Consider the following 22,202-nt stretch of genomic DNA (forward strand, 5'->3'; position numbering starts at 1 on the left):
CTTTGCACAGTTGGGTCAACAACTACTGCAATAATGGCAGTTTTCCTCTTGGTTTGCTGTTAGGTCCGACAGTGCATATGTATAGAAATATAGCTGGGCTATAGGAGAATTTCTGATGGCTAGATAAAAGCCTGTATTCCTCAGGAACTTGTGAGACAGTTCCGGTTTAGTTCCATCTGCAAAAGGGGCTATTCCCTTGCCTCGAGCAGAAGAGACATATGGCTCTCCACTGACCTATACCCATAGTTGCACATCAAAACCCATGCTGGCCTCTAGGCTCCTTCAGTCTCTACTCACATGCACATCTCACAGCCCCCAGTGGTAGCCTCCTTGCCTTCTACCTCCACAGTTCCTCCCACACTGTGTTGGCCCTCGCACAAACTCCCTGTCCCACCTCGGTTGGTCCCCTTCTCTTCAAGATGGTCCTGGCTACATTAAGTCTGTTTCTTTTTCCTCTCTGCTCTGGACTCTTCCAGACACCTCTGGATGTTCTCTCTTTCTTATCCACAATAAAATCTTCCCCTAACCGCAGAGCAGCCATTTGGGTGGTTTCTTTACCATGTTCCTTGTTCTGGACAATGTGTGGGTCACCTCCCTAGACTCTCCAGGTTTCTGACATTCTCCAAGTAAAGTGGTAGAAAACTTTTATCCCTTTTCTTCTCCTTTTCTCACAACCTCGCCCCTACTTCTCCCTTTCCTCAGTTCTCTTTCTACCTTCTCCTCTTGGAAAGCTTGCAGAGACATACTCTGTGTGGTGTCGTGCTTGGTATTCAGTGTACTATGAAGACCAGAAAATATAAATACAATCTCACTACTGCAATTTTAGTTTTAGATTCAGTGGCTGTAGAGAAAAAAATCTCCTCACCCACACAATTTTTAATCTGGAAAAGTCACAAATGTTTCCGTCATGTGTTTTAGCCAAATAACTATTTTAAAATGAGGATTCCCAGGAGAGAAGAAGCAATTGCTTTGCAAAGGGCAGGGCAGCTTTTTGTTCCTGAACATGCCTTTTGTTCATTCAGGCTGGTTTGTTGCAAACAGCCACTGCTGTTCTTGGTGGGTAAAGCTGAGCTAAAGTTCCTCATGGAAAGTTTTACAGACAGACAATAGGGCAAACAAAATGTGTGTGAGCAGAGAACTCCTGCCCCAACAGCTGCTCATCACCAGGAGGAAGTTAGGTGAGTTTTCCAAGCAGAACATGCTGGTCCCAGGAGAAATACACAGCTTCAAAGAAGGGTTAGAAAAAGTGTGCACTAATGGATGGATCTAGAAAACACCATATTGAGTGAGGTAACCCAGACCCAGAAAGACAAATATAGCATGTACTCACTCATAAGTGGCTTTTAGACATAAACCAAAGAAAAACCAGCCTAGGCTGGGCGATGGTGGCGCACGCCTTTAATCCCAGCACTCGGGAGGCAGAGGCAGACGGATCTCTGTGAGTTCGAGACCAGCCTGGTCTACAGAGCTAGTTCCAGGACAGGCTCCAAAGCCACAGAGAAACCCTGTCTCGAAAAACCAAAAAAAAAAAAAGAAAAGAAAAAGAAAAAAAAAAGAAAACCAGCCTACAGGACACAGCCCCAGAGAAACTAGACAACAAAGAGAACCCTAAATAGAGAACATACATGGATCTACTACATAGGAAGGTGAAAAAGACAAGATCTCCTGAGTAAACTGGGAGTTTGGGGCTCACAAGAGAGAGTAGAAGGGAAGGAAAAGAGAGGTGAGAAAAATGTATAGCTCAATAAAAATAAGAAAAGGAAAAAGAAAAAGCGTGTATTTGCTTCTCATGTGCTGTAAGAGAAAGGTCGCTCACTGTGTGAGGATCTGAGCAACAGCACATAAAAACTCACATATCAACTTACTAGGTGGTCAATGAACATAAATACTTTAACAATTCCTTCATCATATGATAATTATGAGATATTTACCACCACAAAAATGGTAATAATATACACACAACTAATAAAAATAGGCCATAGAGATTTTTTTTTTTTTTTTGGTTTTTCGAGACAGGGTTTCTCTGTGGTTTTGGAGCCTGTCCTGGAACTAGCTCTTGTAGACCAGGCTGGTCTCGAACTCATAGAGATCCGTCTGCCTCTGCCTCCCGAGTGCTGGGATTAAAGGCGTGCGCCACCACCGCCCGACTTGGCCATAGAGATTTTAAGTAGCTTGTTCAAAGTAAGACAGTAAATTAGTATCTGTGCTTATTTCAAATGTGGGTCTAATTTCAGAGCATAAACAGATTAGCATTAGTATAGATTCACACCAGGGGAAAACAGAATAATTTTGATGAAAAGTTTTGGCTGAACATCCAAATATTTTTAAAAGGGTATAAATACAATTTTTATCAACGAAGATCTTCCTTAAGAATGGAAAGTTAGGGCTGTGGAGTTGGCTCAGTAGGAAATGTCTTTTGCCACCAAGCCTAAAGACCTGAGTTTGAACCCTGGGGCCACATGGTGAAAGGAGAGTAAAGACTCCAAAAAACTGTTCTCTGGCCTCCTTATATGTGCGTGGAATGCACAAACACACCTTCTCAACAAATGTGTGTGTGTGTAATTTATTTATTTAGTTTTTAGAGATAGGGTTTCTCTGTAGCTTTGGAGCCTGTCCTGGAGCTGGCTTTGTAGACTAGGCTGGTCTCAAACTCAAAGAGATTCTCCTGTCTCTGTCTCCTGAGTACTGGGATTAAAGGTGTACTCTACCACCGCCTGGCAAATAAGTGTAATTTTTAAAAAAACTACAAATAATAGGAAGCTAGTAACACCAGGGTTACAGGATAAAAGATCATGGAATAAAGACAGATGTGTTCTCTCTCTCTTCTTTGAGACAGGGTCGCTTATAGCCCTCGCTGGCCTGGAACTCACCGTGTAGACCATGCTGGCCTCAAACTCATAGATCCTTGGCTTTGCCTCCTGAATGCTGGGATTAAAGGTGTGCACTACCATCCCCAGATCCCACTCTTGTTAACATCTGGGTTACTTTTCTTGTTGCTATGATTAAATACCTTGATAAAGACAACAGAATGGGGAAAGTTTATTTGGCTCACAGTTCAGGGTACAATCTATTATGGCAGGGAATGAAAGATGGCAGATGCTGAAAGTGGCTGGTCACACAGCATCCTGTCTGGAGGTGGGACACTATAAACACTGGTGCTCAGCTTACCTTCTCTCCTATAGAGTCCAGGATTCCTGCCCACAGAATGGTGCCATTCTCAGTGACAGGCTCTTCCTACCTGACCGTTATCCAAGATAATCCCTACAGGCCTGCCAATGCCAGTCTGCCAGGTGATTCTAGAGCTCATCAAACTGACAACTGAAATTAGTCATCATCACACATCTACCTGTGAATTACTAACATTAACATCTGTTTTGTTTGTTTTTTTTTTAAAAAAAAAAGATTTATTGATTATGTATACAGCTGTACCTGCACACCAGAAGAGGGCACCAGATCTCATTATAGATGGTTGTGAGCCACCATGTGGTTGCTGGGAATTGAACTCAGGACCTCTGGAAGAGCAGCCAGTGCTCTTAACCTCTGAGCCATCTTTCCAGCCTTGTTTGTTTGTTTTTTTGAGACAGGGTCTCAACTATGTAACTGGCCTGGAACTTGCTATATAAACCATACTGGGCTCCAATTCAGAGATCTGACTACCTAGTACTGCCTCCCAAGTGCCAGCACTTGGGATTAAAAGTGTATGCCAACACTGCCCAACTCCTAGGTGACATTCTTGTTTACATCCACCAATAAACAGTGACATCTTGTTAACATCTATCTATGAATGGTGACACCTTGTTCACAGGTATCTATTAATAGTGATACCTTACAGTCTATGGATGGTGACATCTTGCTAACAGCTATCTATGAATAGTGACACTTTGTTAACATCTAAGTCATATATACACACATCACAGACACAAGTATGCCATGTTTGAGGTGAGCCTTACTGACTGCGGTGGTTTGAAAGAACATGGCCCCAAATGGCTGTAGCACTATTAGAAGGTGTGGCCTTATTGGGGGAAGTGTGTCACTATGTGGGTGGCTTTGAGGTCTTTTCCTCAAGCTTCACTCAGTGTGACAGTCAGTCAACTTCCTGCTGCCTCTGAGTCCAGATGTAGAACTCTCAGCTCCAGCATCACATCTATCTGCCTGCATGCCACCATGCTCTCCATCCTGGTAATGGACTGAACCTCTGAAACTGTAAGCAAGCCACCTCAATTACATGTTTTTATTGTAGGAGTTGTCACGGTCATGGTATCTCTTTACAGCAATAAAAACCCCTAAGATACTGACCTGTTACAATAGTAGAAAACTACCTGCACTAAGCCCCACTCCTAGTCACTCCGAGGCCCAGATTTGAAACGGACACTAGTCAAGTTCCCACACCTTCACCAAGTAGTCTTTTTCCACCTCTTTGCCACATTAAAAAAGACAGAGAGAGAGAGAGAGAGAGAGAGAGAGAGAGAGAGAAGAAACTGATGCCACTTATTACCATTTCTCAGATTAAAACATTAGTTTCTAACCAGCATATCATAAAATACACTCATCACCCAGATTCCATGCTAATTTACCTAAGTATCCAGTTATAAAAACTAATGCTATCATTAAAATAACTTTAAACATTCCACAATGAATTTGAGGGTTTTCCTCTCGAAAACCAGTTTTCATTGAGAATTTTCAAAGTTAAAAGTAGCAGTTAGAGTACTTTACGTTTGCAACTGTCACAATGACCTTTAAAAGTAAATTTACAGCAAACATTTGTAAAAAGGAGAATGGAGGGAAAATGACATTACCACTTCCTGAGATGCATATTGAGGGTCCTCCGGGTCGACTGACCAATAGCAGTAATCAAAACCAAACGCTACAACCTTCTCCCGGGTGTCTCCAGACCTCTCTGGTCGACTGTTCACCTAAAATTAAACACAGCATCCAGTGTCTTTCCTGTCATATCATTGGAATATCATAGACAGTGGCTCTTAATTATGCTCTCTGATGATTACAGAGACCTGGACTATCACTATAATGTTTACGACAGCCACAAAAGAAGAGAGGTAACATCTCTCTCCATCTCACTAGGAACAAATGAAGACCCAGGAACTAAATATGCCCATGACACAAGCCTGTGTCTGCGCACAAACACATGAACTATAGGACAGCGCAGGAGGAAAAGGCTCTTTTATAGGACAGCATCACTCATTCTGCCCAAGGCATTTCTATAGAGGAGACCGGCAGCATGAGCAGCACAGCCTCTGGGCGCAGCAGATTTCATCAACGTGGAGCTTTCGCTGGGCTCCTTCAGGAGTCTACCTTCAGTGACTTGGGAATAGTATTAAATGGAATAACCAGGAATAATATAGCTGCTGAACTTAGGGTAGGGCCAAAACTTGGAACTATGCTGAGCTCTGGGTACTGTCTGTGAAGAATGCCTAGTCTTGGTATTTAAACTGTGGCACTCAGGAGTTAATGATCTTCCTATGAGAAAATGCCTCTTGCAGAGTCTTCTTCATCCTCTCCAGAGAGAAGAAACTGAAGAATGGACACCTGGTGCACACCCTGAGTTCCTAATTCGCTGGTATAAAATGGCCAGGATGCTACAAAATCACCAGTCGGTAAGCATGCACAACTTTGTGTGCTGGCTGCTCCACTGTCTTCTGTCAGCCTCCAAGTGGGAAAGCATGGCTGCAGAGGGTGCTCCTTCAGGAGGAAGCAGCACTAAGAGTGCCCATATCAAGGTTAAGGGGAAAATATACCCAAAACACATTTCAGACAAGAAGAAAGTTAGAAAAGGGGAAGGTAGCTCTGACATTAGCCATTCAAAATCTACAGAAGAACATGGATGTCATAATGAATAAGAGCTTGTTCATAAACAACTGACCTTAGGGAAGCCAACAGCTAGGGAAGTGTGTAGAGGGCAAACTGGAATCTGTCCTTGGGTGCTTGAGAGGTGGCTTGGAGGTTAAGAGCACTGGCAGCCCATCCAGAGGACCTGGGCTTGATTCCCAGCACCCACATAGTGGGTCTTAACCATCTGTATCTCCAGGCCTGGGGTATCTGATGCCCTCTTCTGGCCCCCTAGGCCACTAGGTACCTATGTGGTGCATAGGCATGTATGCAGGCACAACACCCATACACATAAAATAATATTTTTTAAGTTTGCTTTTAAATTTTCCTCTTGGACATACTTTATTCTCTAGACCCAAGAGTGTGAGATCTTACAACAAAACAGCTGAAGTGACTAGCAAGGGCGGTAAGAGAGAAGGCATGGGATGAAGGCCCTTTGTTCTCCAGGAGCTCCTGCTTAAACTTTCACAGGACCCCTCCTTTAACAGGAGCTAAAGATAAGAGGAAACAAGTCACAGCAGGGAAGTAACCAGTAGTAGGAGGGCAGAGCTCTGCGGGCTGGGAGTTAGATGACCTTCACTCTGCCTCAGCTTCCTCAGCTCTTGGAAAGGCTGGCATTGCATCACAAGCTAACTACAGCATCGATCACGTGATCACCTCCCTGGCTTCTTTCCACTGCTCAAGGCCCATAAAAGAAGAACCAGCTCATCTTCTGCATCAGGAAGGATGGAGGAAGTTGACTCTGGAGGCAGGGTGAGGAGCAGGGAAGGAAGTTCCCTGTGTCTGCCCAGTTGTGCTCCAAATTTAAGCAGGGTTGTGGAAAAAGAAATCTGAACAAGACTCGGGCTAGTGACCAACTCCCTTCTGGGATCTGCAGGCTGATGTCTGACATCTGGACCGTATTATGGCCAACACGAACCCTGCATTATCTGACAAATACTAAAATTCCTAATAATGACCTGGATAAAGTATTATCAGTTGAGGGGCTCAGGATAAAGTTTAACTGGTGGCCAGGTGAGTTACATAGGCATACAAATTGCCCCCAGTATGAGTTAGACTAATCATAGCCCTTATTACATAGTCTGGATTTAGTTTCAAAGCAGCTCCTATCAGTTTCCAAAACAGCTGCACTATTCTATTTAACAGCATGGACTACAATGCCACATTTCCTGGACTCTAAGCATAATTCTTTTGTTGTTTATTTACTTTATGATTGGTCTAAGCTTTTCCCACAATCCTTACATCTCCTGCTCTCTAATATATTAAACATATTCACCCCAGAGTCCCCTTTAATTATAAATATTTGTACCTAAGAAAACAAACACAATTTCAGGCTTACCTTCAAATTCCTGATTTTTGCCACTTTGTCCTCAACTTCCACAATAATTCTTCCCCCTTCTTTGGTCTCGCTAAGAAATGAGAACAGAATTCCAATGAGAAGAAACACCTTTTTTTTTGTTTGTTTTCTGAGACAGAATCTTAGGTAGCCCAGGCTGCTTCAAATCCACTCTTTAGCCAAAAATGACTCTGAGCTTCTGATCCTCCTGTCTCTTCTTCCTAAGTGCTAGAATTACAGACATGTGCCACATCTGGTGCCCACTTAACACTAACACTCACACACATACATACACACATACACACACACACACGCGCGCACACATCAGAAACAAAAACAGAAAAGACAAAAAGAAATTAGTTTTCTCACTCCTGTCCCTGTTCCAGAAAGTACAATGCCTGCTTCATAAGTAGCCAAAAGCACGCAAAGACTCCCTTGAGGGCACACTTTCCTGATCAGACACTTTGACTCTGGAAGCACTGTTACCACCATTTATTTTGGTGATCTTCTATGTATAAAGCACCATACTGTATAAGAATACTGTAATTTCCCTACCCACCTTACTCTCCTGATACTACTTCATAACATGTCTTCATTCTGACAGAATTTTAAAGCCTAGAGAAATTGCATAACTCATCCAAGGCCACCCAGCCAGGACCAGTAACTGAGATTTAAGTCCAGATCTGTCTGATCCTTAACTATACCTTTAAAATAAGGCTTGGAAAATATCTTTGGTCCAGTGCAAGACACAATTTCTCACTGTCTCTGAACCACTGTACAAAGTACTGATGAGAACACTGCAGTCCTCTCTGCTGAAATGTTGGGCGTACGGGGCTGGAGAGATGGCTCAGTGGTTAAGAGCACCGGCTGCTCTTCAAGAGGTCTTGAGTTCAATTCCCAGCAACCACATGGTGGCTCACAACCATCTGTAATGAGATCTGGCACCCTTCTCTGGCATGTGGGCAAACATGGAGGTAGAATGTTGTATACATAATAAATAAATAAATAAATAAATAAATAAATAAATAAATAAATCTTTAAAAAAATGTTGGGCATACTTCTGAAGTCGGAGAAGGCCTAGGTACTTAGAAATCCTCCTACACTGTCCGTGCGTGGTAACACTGCTAGCAACTAGCCCACCTTTACATTCACTATAAACTTCTTCTTGCAGTGCTGGGGACTTAAACGTACTCATTTTAATAGGCTTATTATGGTGATCCATGCATCTGAAGCCCATTCTTTTCATAACAAAAAGCTCTGGCTAGGACAAGATGGCTCATCAACTGAAGGCACTTGCTGTATCTGGAATAAAGTCCTAGATAAAACTTCGCTCTAGCTGGGCAGTGGTGACACATGCTTTAATCCCAGCACTTCAGAGGCAGAAGCAGGTGGATCTCTGTGAGCTGAGGGCCAGCCTGGGCTACAGAGGTAGTTCCAGGACAGCCAGGGCAATACAGAGAAACCCTGTCTTGAAAAAAACAAAGACAAAACAAACAAAAAATAACTAGCTAAGTAGCATCTTTGTTAGTTGAACTTAAGTTTCTGTTGTTTCTTTCTCCTTAAGGCTTTACTGTACTTTCTTGTCCACTATACAGAAGACAGTACATGAGAGAGAGGTATTCTTTTGTGGTGGAGGGGATCAAACGCATTGTCTTATACATCTAGGCAAGTGCTTTATCACCCAGTCATACCCCCCCCCCAAGTACAGAGATATTCCCAACTCCCAGGATCATCAGTCCACAAGTAGGTAAAATTTTTCTACCTCCTCTGCTCACCTACAGACATGTCGGCATTAAATTTTAAGAGGGCAGAAAGGACATCAATCTCAAGGAAGAAGCTGGCTTCAGCTGGGTGGCACATACCTTTAATCCTAGCACTCAGGAGGCAGAAGCAGATAGATTTCTGAGTTCAAGACCAGCCTGGTCTACAGAGAGTTCCAGGACAGCCAGGGCTACACAGAGAAACCCTGTCTCAGAAAACAAACAAAAACCAAAAACAACAACAACAACAAAAAGAAGCTGGCTTCAAACGGTTCAAACCAGTCCTACTAAGGAAAAGCCCCAAGCAAGGCAAAGCAGTCACCACTATTACTAGCTGCCAGAGCACATCAGCAGAATCCATCTTTAGCGTCAAAGTCTACAGGCTGCCTACATCAGAATTAAGAAGAATACAAGAAGGCTAATGAGTTAATTCAAATGTTTAGAGGAGTAGAGCAGATGATAACCAGCTTCTGGGGGGCAGGGATTTGATATGTGCTGTAATTTGAAAACCACTGTTCTAGAGGGGAACTTAACCAAGCTATACATTTGTACTTATTCCTTTTTTAAAACTCAAAAAAGAAACAAACGAAAAGAGGCCAGAAGAACAAAAACAATCACTAAAAATGATATGACTAACACCTGATTAGACGTGAAATGGTAACAGGTGATATGATCAAAGTTCATTATCTACATATGTGAAAATGTCATAATAAAGCCCATTATTTTGTACTGCTAAGACATGCTAATAAAATGTCTTATAAAAAGACTGACATGGAGACAGGTGGTGTGGGATACACTTTTAACCCCAGCACTCAGGAGGCAGAGGTAGGCAGATCTTTGTGAGTTTGCCACCAGCCTGGTCTACAAAGGGAGTTCCAGGACAGCCAGGGCTACAAAGAAAAACCCTGTCTCAGAAAAAAAGAGAAAAGAAGATTGACGTGATTATCATTTTAGTCTATTTTATAGATCAAAAACAAAAACCGAAAAGTGGAACAAATTAAGGTACCAGGTGAAAGTAGAGGGTAGTGGGGCAGAGCTCAGTGGGGCAGGTGTTTTCTCCAGTGGCGAATGACTCTGGACAGGCAAGGGCAGCATCTCTAACCAACAAACAGAATTTCTGATTATGGGAAACATCTGAGGTCAAGGGGAGGACTCCAAAATCACTTGTGTTATTTCATCCAGCATTTTCTCTAGTCCTATAAAACACAGGAGCAATCTTGAGCATCTTGGGAAGGAGCAGTGTGGTGTAAGTGAATCAAATCCTGCTTCTAGAACTTAAGCAAGACCATGTTCTCATTTGGAGAAAAATAATGTAAGCTTGGGCTAGATGACTTTAATGGTTCCTTCTCAAGCACAGTTGTCAGTCCTGATAACTTATCTGTAAGTTGGGACAGAAGACACAGTCAGCAGATTCTCTGTATGCAAAACAGCGTCAATGAGCAGTGGGTACCACCACCATCTCTGCAGAATTCTGTAGGAATTGAAGAATGGTCTGGTCTAAACATCTTAGCTGAGATCACACTGAGTTTTTACATAACAACTACTGAATCAGTGACTGTGGATCTGCAGCCTGCTAAAAATCAGCTCACACCTGGAGACCAGGAGGCTTGACGACCTAATCTACCACTTACTCTCAAGCCTCTTCACTGGAGCTGAAAGTAAATAAGTTTCCTGATTGTTTTTCATTTTTGTTGGATGAGATATGTTATTCTCGGCAACGACTGCAAGTAACAAAGGGTTTCAACCTCCTTTGCTTGATCTAATCCATGCTATGCTATTTGAAACTCCTGGTTTCCGAGGAACTAAAAAGTTAAGAGTGGTCAATACTGCTATCCTAAGAACCCTAAAATTTAGTTTAGAAAGAATGAGATCTACCAGCAGTTACTCCTCCTGGATAGCTGCTCCCTGGAAACCTCCAACCCTGAGTCACTGCATGTAGTTATGCAAACACTGCCCTGGCTGTCCTGGAACTTACGCTGATAGACAGGGCTGGCCTTGAACACAGAGAGGTTCACCTGCCTCTGCCTCCTGAGTGCTGGAATGAAAGGCATTTGCCAACAACACTGGCATGGGTATATCATCTTATGTCTTCCTCCTATCTCATGGTTCTCATTCTGTCAAAACTTTTCAAAGCAAATGGCCTCTGCAAGGACAAAACTAATACCCCATGGTACTATTTCTGTCATAGGAGACAAAGCCTTTCTTGACCTCTGTGTACTGGACATTGAAGATTTTTTCTACAATAAATCCCAAGACATGTCATCTGGTATAGAACCACACTCTGCCAATTTTCTCACCCATCACTCCCTGTGTCTATCCACGCACGTGTCCCAGGCTCCCATCTACATACACCCTAACAGCCTAAATTTACTTTCTCTTCCTGTTCTTATTTTAGAGAGCTCCGCACTTTCCCCTACCTGTCAGAAAACTCAAAGATCTTTCAGAACAGTTCAGACATCAACCCTTGTGCAAAGCCTTCTCTGACTTCCCAAGTGGGAGAGGATGAAATGTTCAGTTCCACACTGGTTGCTTCAAGGGCTGAGAGGTGCGGAATGAGGCTCAGGCACAAGGAACTGGCACTGAGGAGCAACTTCCCCTTCCCGTGTCACAGTTCTGTTCTTAAATCACGTCAGCTGTTGAGCACAGATTGAAATCACAGTCTCTCTCTGGGCCTCAATTTCCCTCCCATATCCCGACAATCCTTTTTCCTATGTCCCCACAGAGGAATCCCATGTATATATGTATATATGAACACACCCTCCAGTCCTCTCGGGTCCTCCCGGGTCAGCATGAGGAGTGGAGACTGCCCACCTCTTTGCACCTCCTCACATCATGATGCACGAGAAAGGCCCTACTAAGTGCACCAAGACCCGAGCCAGGGTCCCTAGAAACTCTTGTTGGCAAGATGCCAGGGACGTGTAGACAGGGCAGCGACCTCTGGAGGCACACAGGAATCGCTATCTCCTAGTACGTGACGGGAAAGCTCGACTTGAAGCCCTGTCCCTCCGGGCCTTCATGGCTTCTGGACCCTGAGCCCTCAGGGCACTGTGAGTCTGATTTTTCTCCGGGCCAGTCCACCGAGAGAAAGGCGGGTATCTCGCTCTCCTCTCAGTTCACTTGACGCCTCAGACGCCCCCTCCTGCCAGACTCACCGCTTGCTGAGAGGCCGGACCCTCACGGCCACCTGCACATTCGCCATCCCTCCGCCACAGCCCAAGACCCGCACAGCGGTCCGGCGGAAGCATCCCTGGCCGGCGTCCAGCGAACAGACCCAGCCACAGGCACAGCAACCACAGACTGCCCCGCCCGCCCCACGCGCCTCCGGGCTGCAGCCCCGGCTCCGCCCTAGGGGGGCGAGGCCCGCTGAGACTCGACCAATCCTGACGAGCGTGGGCGGGAGAACGCGCGGGCCGCTCCGCCTCTCTCCCGCCCAATTGCGAGCCACCGCCCGACGTGGGCGGAGCTTTCCAGCCTTGGCCAATCCTGAGACGAGGGGTGCGCTTCCTCGCCTCGCTCCACCCTCTCCACCGCCCCGGAGAGCCCCGCCCAAGTGTGAGCCACCGCCTGACAGGGGCGGAGCCCGCGCAGCCTCCCGCCAATTCTGAGAGGTGGGCCGGGCCACCACGTCTCGTGCCTCTTTAGACGCCCCCTCGCGTGCTGCACCACCCACTTTGTTCTAAGATTGGTTGGCAAAGTTTTTGCTTAATACTCGAAAGTTCATAAAGTAAATTGCTAAATATGCTAAATATTGTTCTTACCCTATTGGTCTGAGATGTCAAAACTGCTGCTAAATTTTAGGAGCAAAAATGAGGTGCCGCCTCATTTGTGAAGGCTGAGGCAGGAATATTATTATTCAGCTCAAGGTCAACCTGGGCAGCACAGGTGATTGGAGGTCAGCACGGAGTGCACGTGAAATCCTATCTCCAAACAATGAAATGGGCAAAACAAATGATTTTGCAGTTACAAGCAGGGTTTAATGAGGAATGTTGTTGTTGTTGTTTTGCTTTGTTGTTTGTTTTTCTAACTTCCTAGCGAATGTCTCTTTACTGCCCTGGAACGTCGCCGCCACCCTAGCAGGATTTATAACACAGAATAAATTATACCTTTAAACCTCAAGCCCAGCTTGAAGTTCGTCAAAACCCCTTCTTGACCAGTGGCGCTGATGTGGAGTTGGAAGCCAGCCACGTAGGAAGCTCCTGTATCACATAACAACAAAACAAACAAGGGTCTGTTTCTGATGGTGACAAATTTGTATCCACTGAAGACTTTTGAGTCTTCATACATCATGATTAAAGAGAAGTGGGTGCAGAATTAGCCATTACTTAGAGTTTAAAGTACTTCAAAGTTTAAAGTTGACTAGGAATCAATTTTTTTTGGAAGCAGCTTTAATTGTAATTTTTATTGATTAATCAGATTTGATAAAGCTAAAATCAGGGACAGCTTTTTAAAATGAGAATATATGAAGGTAGCATGCCATTTTATTTAAAACTGCGAGTCGGTGACGTCTTAAAAATGGATGAGAGAAGACATCCTGCAACCATCTGCATTCTGGAGAAATGGAGAGTGAAAAACTCTAATCCACAGAGCTAGATGCCTCAGCGGGCTGAAGCCTGCTGGTTCCTGAGGTCTGAGGCTCCTGTGAGACCTGGCTGATGGTTTTCACCTGATGTTGAAAAGTTTAGCGGCACTGCAGGAGCAGCCTGCCCATTGCTGCATGTTGTCATGTCTACTTCCCTCAGGAGGGTGGCCAGTGAAGTCTCTTCTACTTTCATCTTCACAGAAAAGAGGATACCAACTGTGTAGAATACAGGACAGACGCGTCTCAGTTCTGTTAGTAGAGTTTTGGGGGGTGTACGTAAGTTGTGTCTGAAGCAGAGTGACATCATAAAGAACTTTATTGACAATGCCGCAGGAGTAAGTACGGTAGGTAAAGTCAGACATCATTTGGCCAGACGGTGCTCACAGGGCAGCCATATCCTAAAAACACTTCATCAGGTTCCATCAGTACATTGTGGAATAGCGTGGCCTTAGTCCTGAGATAGAACCAAGGATTGATGCATTGCAGACAAAAGGCTGACCAATCATCAGTGCCAGTCGTCAGAACGAAAAGAAGCAGAAGGAGTGCCCTCAGGCTCAGACTGGAGATCAAACCCACAAAGGAAATGAATTACTAGGAATCAGTTTTACCAATCACTTTGCTCTCCCCACCCACAACCTTTGCTACAGGGCTACCATCCCAAGAAACTGTACAATTTTATATCTTGTCTGCCTAATTGGCAAAGGAAAGGAAAGTAGCAGGCTTTTTATAGTTTGTGTAATGAAGTCGACTTTGCAGGGTGTTTGGAAAAGCTAACCATGTCTGAAGCAGCTCACCACAGCTCAAACTCTATCCCTGTTACAGTTGAAAAAAGTATTTCTTTATAGTATTATGTCAATTTAAAAATAACCAAGAAGAATTCTCCGCCCAGAAAAATACTTTTTGCTTTAAGTATTTTCAAGGCTACCAGCAGGAGAGACAAAGAAGAAAGAGCTAGAAAAAGATAAGAGAGGGGGAGGAGAGCCTGCCCATGAGCTTGCTCGGGTGAGGATGGCAATATAAACACTGATGCGTGGCAGCAGCCCTCGTGGCAACCCTTTTATACAACAGAGAGACTGGAGTATGAGACTCATAAGGCTATTACATATAACATACTCTTAAAATAGGAATGAAAATCATTTCAAGCCAAAATATAAAGAAATTGCATAAGAGAAAAACTTGGAAAAAAAATCTGAAACCCAGTGGCTCTGTACCACTTGTCCATGGTGTCTCTTCAGGATAGTACAGGAAGAGCAACCACTAAATTAGTATCCCAACCCCACAAAGGGTTTGAGAAGAACTGAATTTGTGCTTTCTTTTCCCAAAGATGGTCTTTCGGGATGTTTCTCTAGCAGCTTGCATCTTCTGCTAATTTGATTCTCGCACACAGAGCCATGCAGGTGTTGTTCATCATCCACCATTGCTATCGCCGGGCCAACGTCAGAGCTGAGGGGCCGGAGGGACCACACCACTGCTTACTTGGTTTTTCGGTGGCTTGTGAGTCCACCGACATATTTCTGCCAGTACTTGATGGCTTAGGTGCTTGCTTGGTTCCTAGGAGCAGAGACAATCAATAGGAATAACTGTATAGTAAAAATTTGCTAAATGTTCTTTGTCAAGGGCACTGTGTGGAGCTGTCAGAGAAATGTGCACTTCTTATATAAACACCAGTGCATTTGTGCCCATTTTAGTTGTCTTCTACTACCCCGACATAAAAATACTAAAAATCCAACATTCGTTGGTTGTATTTCTCTCTCTAGAGCTGGCACTGGACTGTGGATTTTGATTTTGTCATAATTATCCATGGCATTCATCCTGCACTGGCTGCCTGGTGAAGCAATACCTCCTGCCAGTTTTCATGGGTACATTTTGTGGTTAAAAAGACAATTTCCCAACTCACCAATGCTCATAAAGAAACCTCCGAATCCAATGTGGTTGGGTTTATACTTATAGAACTGACTTAAAAAATACTCCCACGCCAGCCTTGCCTGTGAGACTGAAGAAGGAGCTGAGAGTTCTTGCATCTTGATCCCATAAGCAACAGGAAGAGCTCTGTCTCACTGGGCATGGCTTGAGCATATATAAGACTTGAAAGCCTGCTCCACAGTGACCTACTTCCTCCAACAAGACCACACCTACTCCAACAAGGCCACACCTCCTAATAGTGCCACTTCGTTGGTGGGCCATTTTCTTTCAAACTACCACAGACAGCATTTAGTTTTGATGCCACAAAAAGAGAAACGCACCTGTGATTATCACCTGTTCCCACTCTGTTTCCGTGGGGTATCACTTTGGGTTTGGTTTTACCAGGTCTTGTGGTTGTTTTGTTCAGAACTGTAAGACTTTAAGACAATCCTGAAGCCATTTTTGACAATTCTGAATCCTCTCAGCCTCTGTGCCATAGTGCTTCCCCTCCTCCCCTGGGAACCAAGGACCTAACAGCTACACTCCCACGTACTCAGTTCCTGAACAATTACCCATATACGTATGCTTTGGTTCGGTCCCCTGGGAAATGGGGTCAAAATGACCTCTTACCTCATCTGATCTGGCAACAGCTCTCCAGTCAATTATTGGTAATAGCTCTTTCAAATAAGCCAATCAGAATAGTCAAAGAACAACCCCCCTTGCTTCTGTGGCCCCTTTAAAAGTAGACTATACCAGCTATTCGAGGTCCCTCGGCTTCCCGAATGCTGGGGGACCCTGTCATGACAGAATTAATAAAATCCTCATGCTTTTGCATCGGCTGTAGTGTGTGAGATGGTCTCTGGGGGCGGGACTCCTTCTCGGTGTTTGGATGCCAGAGTCCAACAGAACTATAACAAAGTAAGGATTAAAGAGGTTAGACATTTCCTTACTAAATGTCTGCAGTCAAAGAAAACAAAACTTCTCAGAAAACTAAAAATCACTAGAGCTACTTCCAACACAGGCTCCAAAACCACAGAGAAACCCTGTCTCGAAAAACCAAAAAAAAAAAAATCATTTAACTAGGCAATAAAGTAAGGACAACTCACACACACACACACACACACACACACACACACACACACACACACAAATATGGTCCAGAATATAGAAACTGTGTTCTCTTATGAAAGTCCTAAACTTTCATAGGCAAAGATGAAAATCTGAGTCTGTACTGAGGTGCTCACTGAGCTCTGATATTTGTTCTTGAAAAGAGTAAGTAGCAAGGGAATTTCTAATTCTGAGTGGGAGATATTTTCCCTTGCTTCCTGTATGTGACAGTAGACACAGTCCAAAATAGAACTGAAGGAAGGTCAGGATTACATTATGTCTAGTGAAAGATTGAGACCTGAAATGAATTTAACATCAAGGCCACCATTCTAAGTCATGATTTGGTGGTCTCTTTATAGAAGTCTCCAGGTACTGTCTAGTTACAACAGTCCCTGCATACATTCACTGTAGAACACTGAGCCATGATACCTCCATGCAAACCTCTTTTCAGATTGCCTGTCTTTTCATTCTCTTCTGGTTCCCCTCAGCACCTCAGTTTCCGCAAACATAACTCACAGGTCACATCGTAAGCACTCAGATCTTGTCAACCATTACTATTTATTTTACAGAAATGTTTAATCAGTCACATATTAAGCACTCTTCGATGTTTGTAGCTCAAATACACATGAAAATCCCTTTTTTAAAAAATAGAATTTTCTACCTAATCCTGACTTGTACATTCACAGATACTAGTGGCTTGAGGTGCCAGTCTGTAACAGTATCTGATCAGGGTACCAAGAGCATTCACTGTGCTGGGGATCCTCATTCAACTTAGCAAAGTCACTTCAGACATACTCTGATGTGCCTGTCCAGCTCTGTCCAAGTGCACAGAGTTCTCTGAATGGTACTTTAAGAAATACATTTGCCATGCATAAAGAATATTCATGTCTCTAGACATTGACAGGAAGTGGAAGAGAACTTTCTATCTACAAGGCAGCCTCATAACACAGACATTATTATTGTGTTTCCAAAAAAACTCAAATTGAAATTTGAATTTAGAGAGATAATAGGTTGGTAGTGTTGGCAGTAGCAGGAAGACACCAGAAAATTAAGTCTGGGTCCCCCTTAGGGATTTCCCTTATGATACACCCAGGTCCTTTACTACGGCTCAGAAAAAATTTCAAGACAAGCTAGAATGAAGCAAAGTTAGTATCTTTGTTACTTTTTCTATTGCTGTGATAAAACACCACAAACAAGGCAATTTATGAAAGAAAGTGCTACTGAATGGTTGTGGTGCACGCCTTTAACCCCAGCACTTGGGAGACAGAGGCAGGTGGATCTCTGTGAGTTCGAAGTCAGCCTGGTCTATGAAGCAAGTTTCAGGACAGTCAGAGCTGTTATACAGAGAGATCCTGTCTTGAAAAATCTTAGATAGACAGATAGATAGATAGATAGATAGATAGATAGATAGATAGATAGATGATAGATAGATATACATAAATAAAAGTATATAATTTGGGGCTTCCATTTTCAGAGGATAAAACCCTGACCGTATGACAGAGAGCGTGACAGCAGGCAGGCATGACCCTGGAGCAGTGGCTGAGAGCTCACATCCTGAGACACAACCTTGAGACAGAGGAAATTAACTGGAAATGCTGTGAGCTTCTGGAACCTCAAAATCCTCCTTCAGTCCCTACCACCTACCCCACCCCACCACTACCCACTGGCAGACACATCTCCTCCAACAAGGCCAGACTTCCTAATCCTTCCCAAACAGTTCCACCAGCTGGAACCAAGTGTTTAAACATACGAGCCTATGGTGGCTATTGTTATTCAAACCAGTGCAGTGAGTTTATTAAGTATTTAGACAGAGAAACATGCAGGAAAAGGGCTGTACACAACCCCAAGTCATGGAGTGGGCTTCTGGAGATAGTCATGCTTATGTGCCTTACAATAGCTGGGCTATCCTGTGGCTTTCTCAGTTACATTCCTCAGTGCATGTAAATTACAAGTTTTTGCTTTTGTGTTTTTTTATTTGTTTGTTTGTTTTCATTTTTCGAGACAAGGTCTCTGTAGCTTTGGAGCTAGCTGTCCTGGAACTAGCTCTTGTAGACCAGGTTGGCCTCAAACTCACAAGGATCCGCCTGCCTCTGCCTCCTGAGTGCTGGAATTAAAGGCGTGTGCCACCACCTCCAGGTTTGTTGTTGTTGTTCTTTAAAAAAAAATTCATAGCTCAGGCTGGCCTCGAACTCCTGATTCGCCTGCCTCTGCCTCCTTCAACAAAGCCTACTGGTGTGCGCCACCACAACTGGCAATAAATTGCAAGTTTTAAAGATTTCGCAAAGCTTAAAATTTAAGTAAGGTTTAAAGGATATATAAAAAGGTGAGCTGGTTTATTTATTGTTCTTTTTTGAAATATATAGTGTATTTAATCCTAGCCCCCCACTGCCTCCTGTGAGCTTCTGAAACCTCAAAATCCTCCCTCAGTCCCTACCACCTACCCCACCCCACCACCCTTGCTGTCTGACCTCCCCAATATGTTTCCCCTTAAGCCCTCTTTTTTTTTAAAAAAAATAAAAAATAAAAAATCCACTGTATCCAATTAGTGCTGTCCTTGTGTGCTTGACTTTGGGTTATCCATTGGTGTGTGAGGGATCTGCCAATGGCCACCCCTCAAAGAAAAATGAGTTTTCCTCCTGTGTCAGCCATCAACTACCAGTAGGTCCTTGGGCGGGGTGGGGCCTTTAAGAGCCCCTCCCTACTCCATCCTGAAAATTTTAACTGAACTGATCTTGTCAGGTCCTGCACAGGGTCTGTGACAGTCATGTCCTGTTCAGAGGGCAGCATTCCTCCCCATCCCCTGGCTTTGACATTCTTTCTTCCCCTTTTCCACCTTATTCCCTGAGCCTTGGGTAAAGAATGGCCCAGATGGTCCATTTACAGCTGAGTGCTCATAGTCACTGTCAGAACTTGCAAGCAGTTAAGAGTCTCTACATTAACTGCCTGCTACAATCAAAGATTTCTCTGCCCAAGGTTGCGAGTAGTACAGCCTGGGTTTTAAGGCCATGTGGGGCAACTGGAGGGTCCCTGTTGTGGACAGCACTGAAATGTGTGGAGTCCTAAAGGTAAGGAAGATCTCTGTTCCAGCAGAAGATTCTGATTTGTGAGTCTACCCCTAAATAAATAACCGTCTGTTTCTTAGTTCTGAGCTAGTGTGGGATTTCTTTTAAGCGTCCTTCCACATAACTGAGACCTTTTTCACATAAATTTTTAATCTTTTACTCAGTTTATGTGGTAAAAGAGTCATTCTATGATAATATCTTCTCTCTACATTAAATTCCTGTATTGGAATGTTAGGAGGGTAACAGGACCAAAATGCAGTTAAGACTCAGATCTATATGATCCACATGTGCCTTCTGTAATTTCTCTTCAGTCAAAGCCAATTCTCTGTTCCAGCTGACAATCCCCTGGGTCTGTTTAAGTCCTTGTCACCAGCTAAGGTTTTGTTTAAATTAGTCAGGTCATCAGGTTTGATCCCAATAGTGTGCCATAGAAGGGAAATGTCCCCTAGCGATCTTTGGAAGCCATTGAGAGTCTGCCATCAGTCTCTCCTAATTTGCACCTTTGGGGATCTAATTTTTGTTTGTTTGTTTGTTTTTCGAGACAGGGTTTCTCTGTGGCTTTAGAGCCTGTCCTGGAACTAGCTCTGTAGACCAGGCTGGTCTCGAACTCACAGAGATCCGCCTGCCTCTGCCTCCCGAGTGCTGGGATTAAAGGCGTGCGTCACCATCGCCCAGCCGGGGGTCTAATTTTTTGTAAACCTATTTTATAACCTAAATAATTAATATAATCTTCTCTTTGTATTTTTTCAAGAGCTATTTGTAATCCCCAACAAGGCAAAATTTTCTTTAATTCTTTAAACATTCTTTCTAAAGTATCTACATTTGAATTGGATAATAAATGTCATCCATGTAATGGTAAACTATAAATTCAGGAAATTCCTTACATATCATTTCCAATGACTGACTTACAGAATATTGGGATAGGGTAGGGCTACTTAACATTCCTGTGAGTGAATCTTCCATTGATATCTCTTAGCAGGCTAAGTAGGCATTGTGAAGGCAATTTTTTTCTGTTTTTTTTTTTTCTTGTAAAGGTATAGTAAGAAAACAATCTTTTAAATCAAGAACTATAAGAGTTCTCTATTACCATCCTTTAGGTCATAGAGAAGGCAAAGGAATGCCAGACTGTAGAAAGCCTATTGGCTGAATCACCTTATTAACAGATCTTAGATCTGTTACCAACCTCCATTTTCCAATTTTTTTTTTTAAATAACAAGTTCAGGAGAATTCCAAGGGCTGGTTGATTCTTCAATATGCTGAGCATGTAGTTGCTCCTGTACCAGCTGTTCTAAAGCCTGCAGTTCCTCTGTTGTTAAAGGCCATTGTGCAAACCATACAGGTTTGTCTGTCAACCATTTTAAAGGTAGGGCTGTTGGTACCTTTGGAAGACCAGTAGCTATTATGCCCTGTTCTTGTACAATCTGAATTGTCAGTGACTATTCTCTTTAATACCTCTAATATTTTCCCCAGAAACATACGTTAATTTTTGTTTTGTTTCTAAGATTGGGGAATGTTAATCTGAGTATGCCACTGCTGTAACAAGTCACGTCCCCACAAATCATTGCTATGTTAGCCACATGTGGTTTTAATGTTCCTCTCTGTCCTTCTGGTCCCATTCAGCCCATCTCATGCTCTACTTGAGATAAAGTTCTGATCCCTAAGCACTGAACATTTATGTCCTGAAGAGGCCAACTGGGATGCCGAGATTCTGATGAAATTATTGTCTTTATCCCAGCCCTTAGAAAATATGACATCATCCCAGTTTTCAATGATATGGACTCTGTAGTTTCTGTTTGTGCTTGTTTATCAACTCAGATATTTCAGCTCCAGCAAAATTACTAATCTCAAAGATGTTATGTCCTACTAGCCACATTCTGTGCTGTAGTCCCCAAAGCCTTCTTTTAATTTTTCCATATTTTAGAAGACAATGACAGTAGTTACAGTACAGCACACTTATAGAACATTTATAACTTTTAATAACATGCCTTTACCAAAGTTTCCATCTTTAGCTAACAAAATTTATTCTTTTGTTTTAAGCCTGGAAGTTGCCAAGGGTTTGGGGTTGTTGCTGCCACTCACAACTGTAACTTTTGGCTAGAAACCTTCCTTCATAGTTAGCAGTGACAACACATTCAGAGTTGAAACCCTGTCCTGTTCCTGGCTGTACATGGGCCCCAGCTCTGCTGTTTCTAGGCTGCTGCTTGCCTGGCACACTTCTACTAACCATTTACTTTCTGTTTGCTGTAGAGGCACCAAGTCTGAAGGAGGCAGAAGGAAAGGAACCTGAGCATTTCCTAAGTAGATCTAGGCCCGTGGCAGCCAAGGCCAAACAGGCCCATCTCACCACCCTGAAGCACATACAAGCACCTTGGTGGAAGAAGCTTGGAGAAGAACCAGGCGATGAGATTGATGTTCCAAAGGATGATCTTAATATAGAATTAGGAACTCTATTTATTGGTGGAACAAAACCCCCCTAGAAGAGGATAACTGTGAAAATTAGCAATCTTACTTTTTAGGAGATTGCTAGTTTTGCCTCTGGCATGCTGGTAGAGCTACCAGTGGCTTTCCAGAGGATGTTCTTCATGTAACACTTGGAATCAACAAACAGAGCA

General features: G+C 43.4%; 1 protein-coding gene across 6 annotated transcripts in view; it reads right to left on the reverse strand.

The window, feature by feature from the left end:
- Stard9 (StAR related lipid transfer domain containing 9) overlaps positions 1-12,223 on the reverse strand; it is an 86,826-nt gene extending 74,603 nt beyond the window's left edge. The window contains exons 1-3 of one of the 6 annotated variants that reach the window (XR_007590428.1): positions 9,947-10,286; positions 7,184-7,253; positions 4,797-4,913 (exon numbers count right to left, since the gene is read on the reverse strand). Coding sequence is in view for 4 of the 6 variants with exons in the window: in XM_050134421.1 (XP_049990378.1) it covers positions 4,797-4,913; positions 7,184-7,253; positions 9,947-10,074 (315 nt within the window). In the remaining 2 variants the exon portion in view is untranslated. Of the gene's footprint in view, positions 1-4,796; positions 4,914-7,183; positions 7,254-9,946; positions 10,325-12,092 lie in introns of those variants that run through there. The other 5 variants (XR_007590429.1, XM_050134420.1, XM_050134421.1 and 2 more) reach the window with 5 other exon arrangements.
- Positions 12,224-22,202: the final 9,979 nt, after the last annotated feature.

The sequence above is a fragment of the Alexandromys fortis genome, unplaced genomic scaffold (genome assembly GCF_014885135.2).
Source record: "Alexandromys fortis isolate MF-2015 unplaced genomic scaffold, M_Fortis_MF-2015_v1.1 scaffold_6, whole genome shotgun sequence".
Lineage (NCBI taxonomy): Eukaryota > Metazoa > Chordata > Mammalia > Rodentia > Cricetidae > Alexandromys > Alexandromys fortis.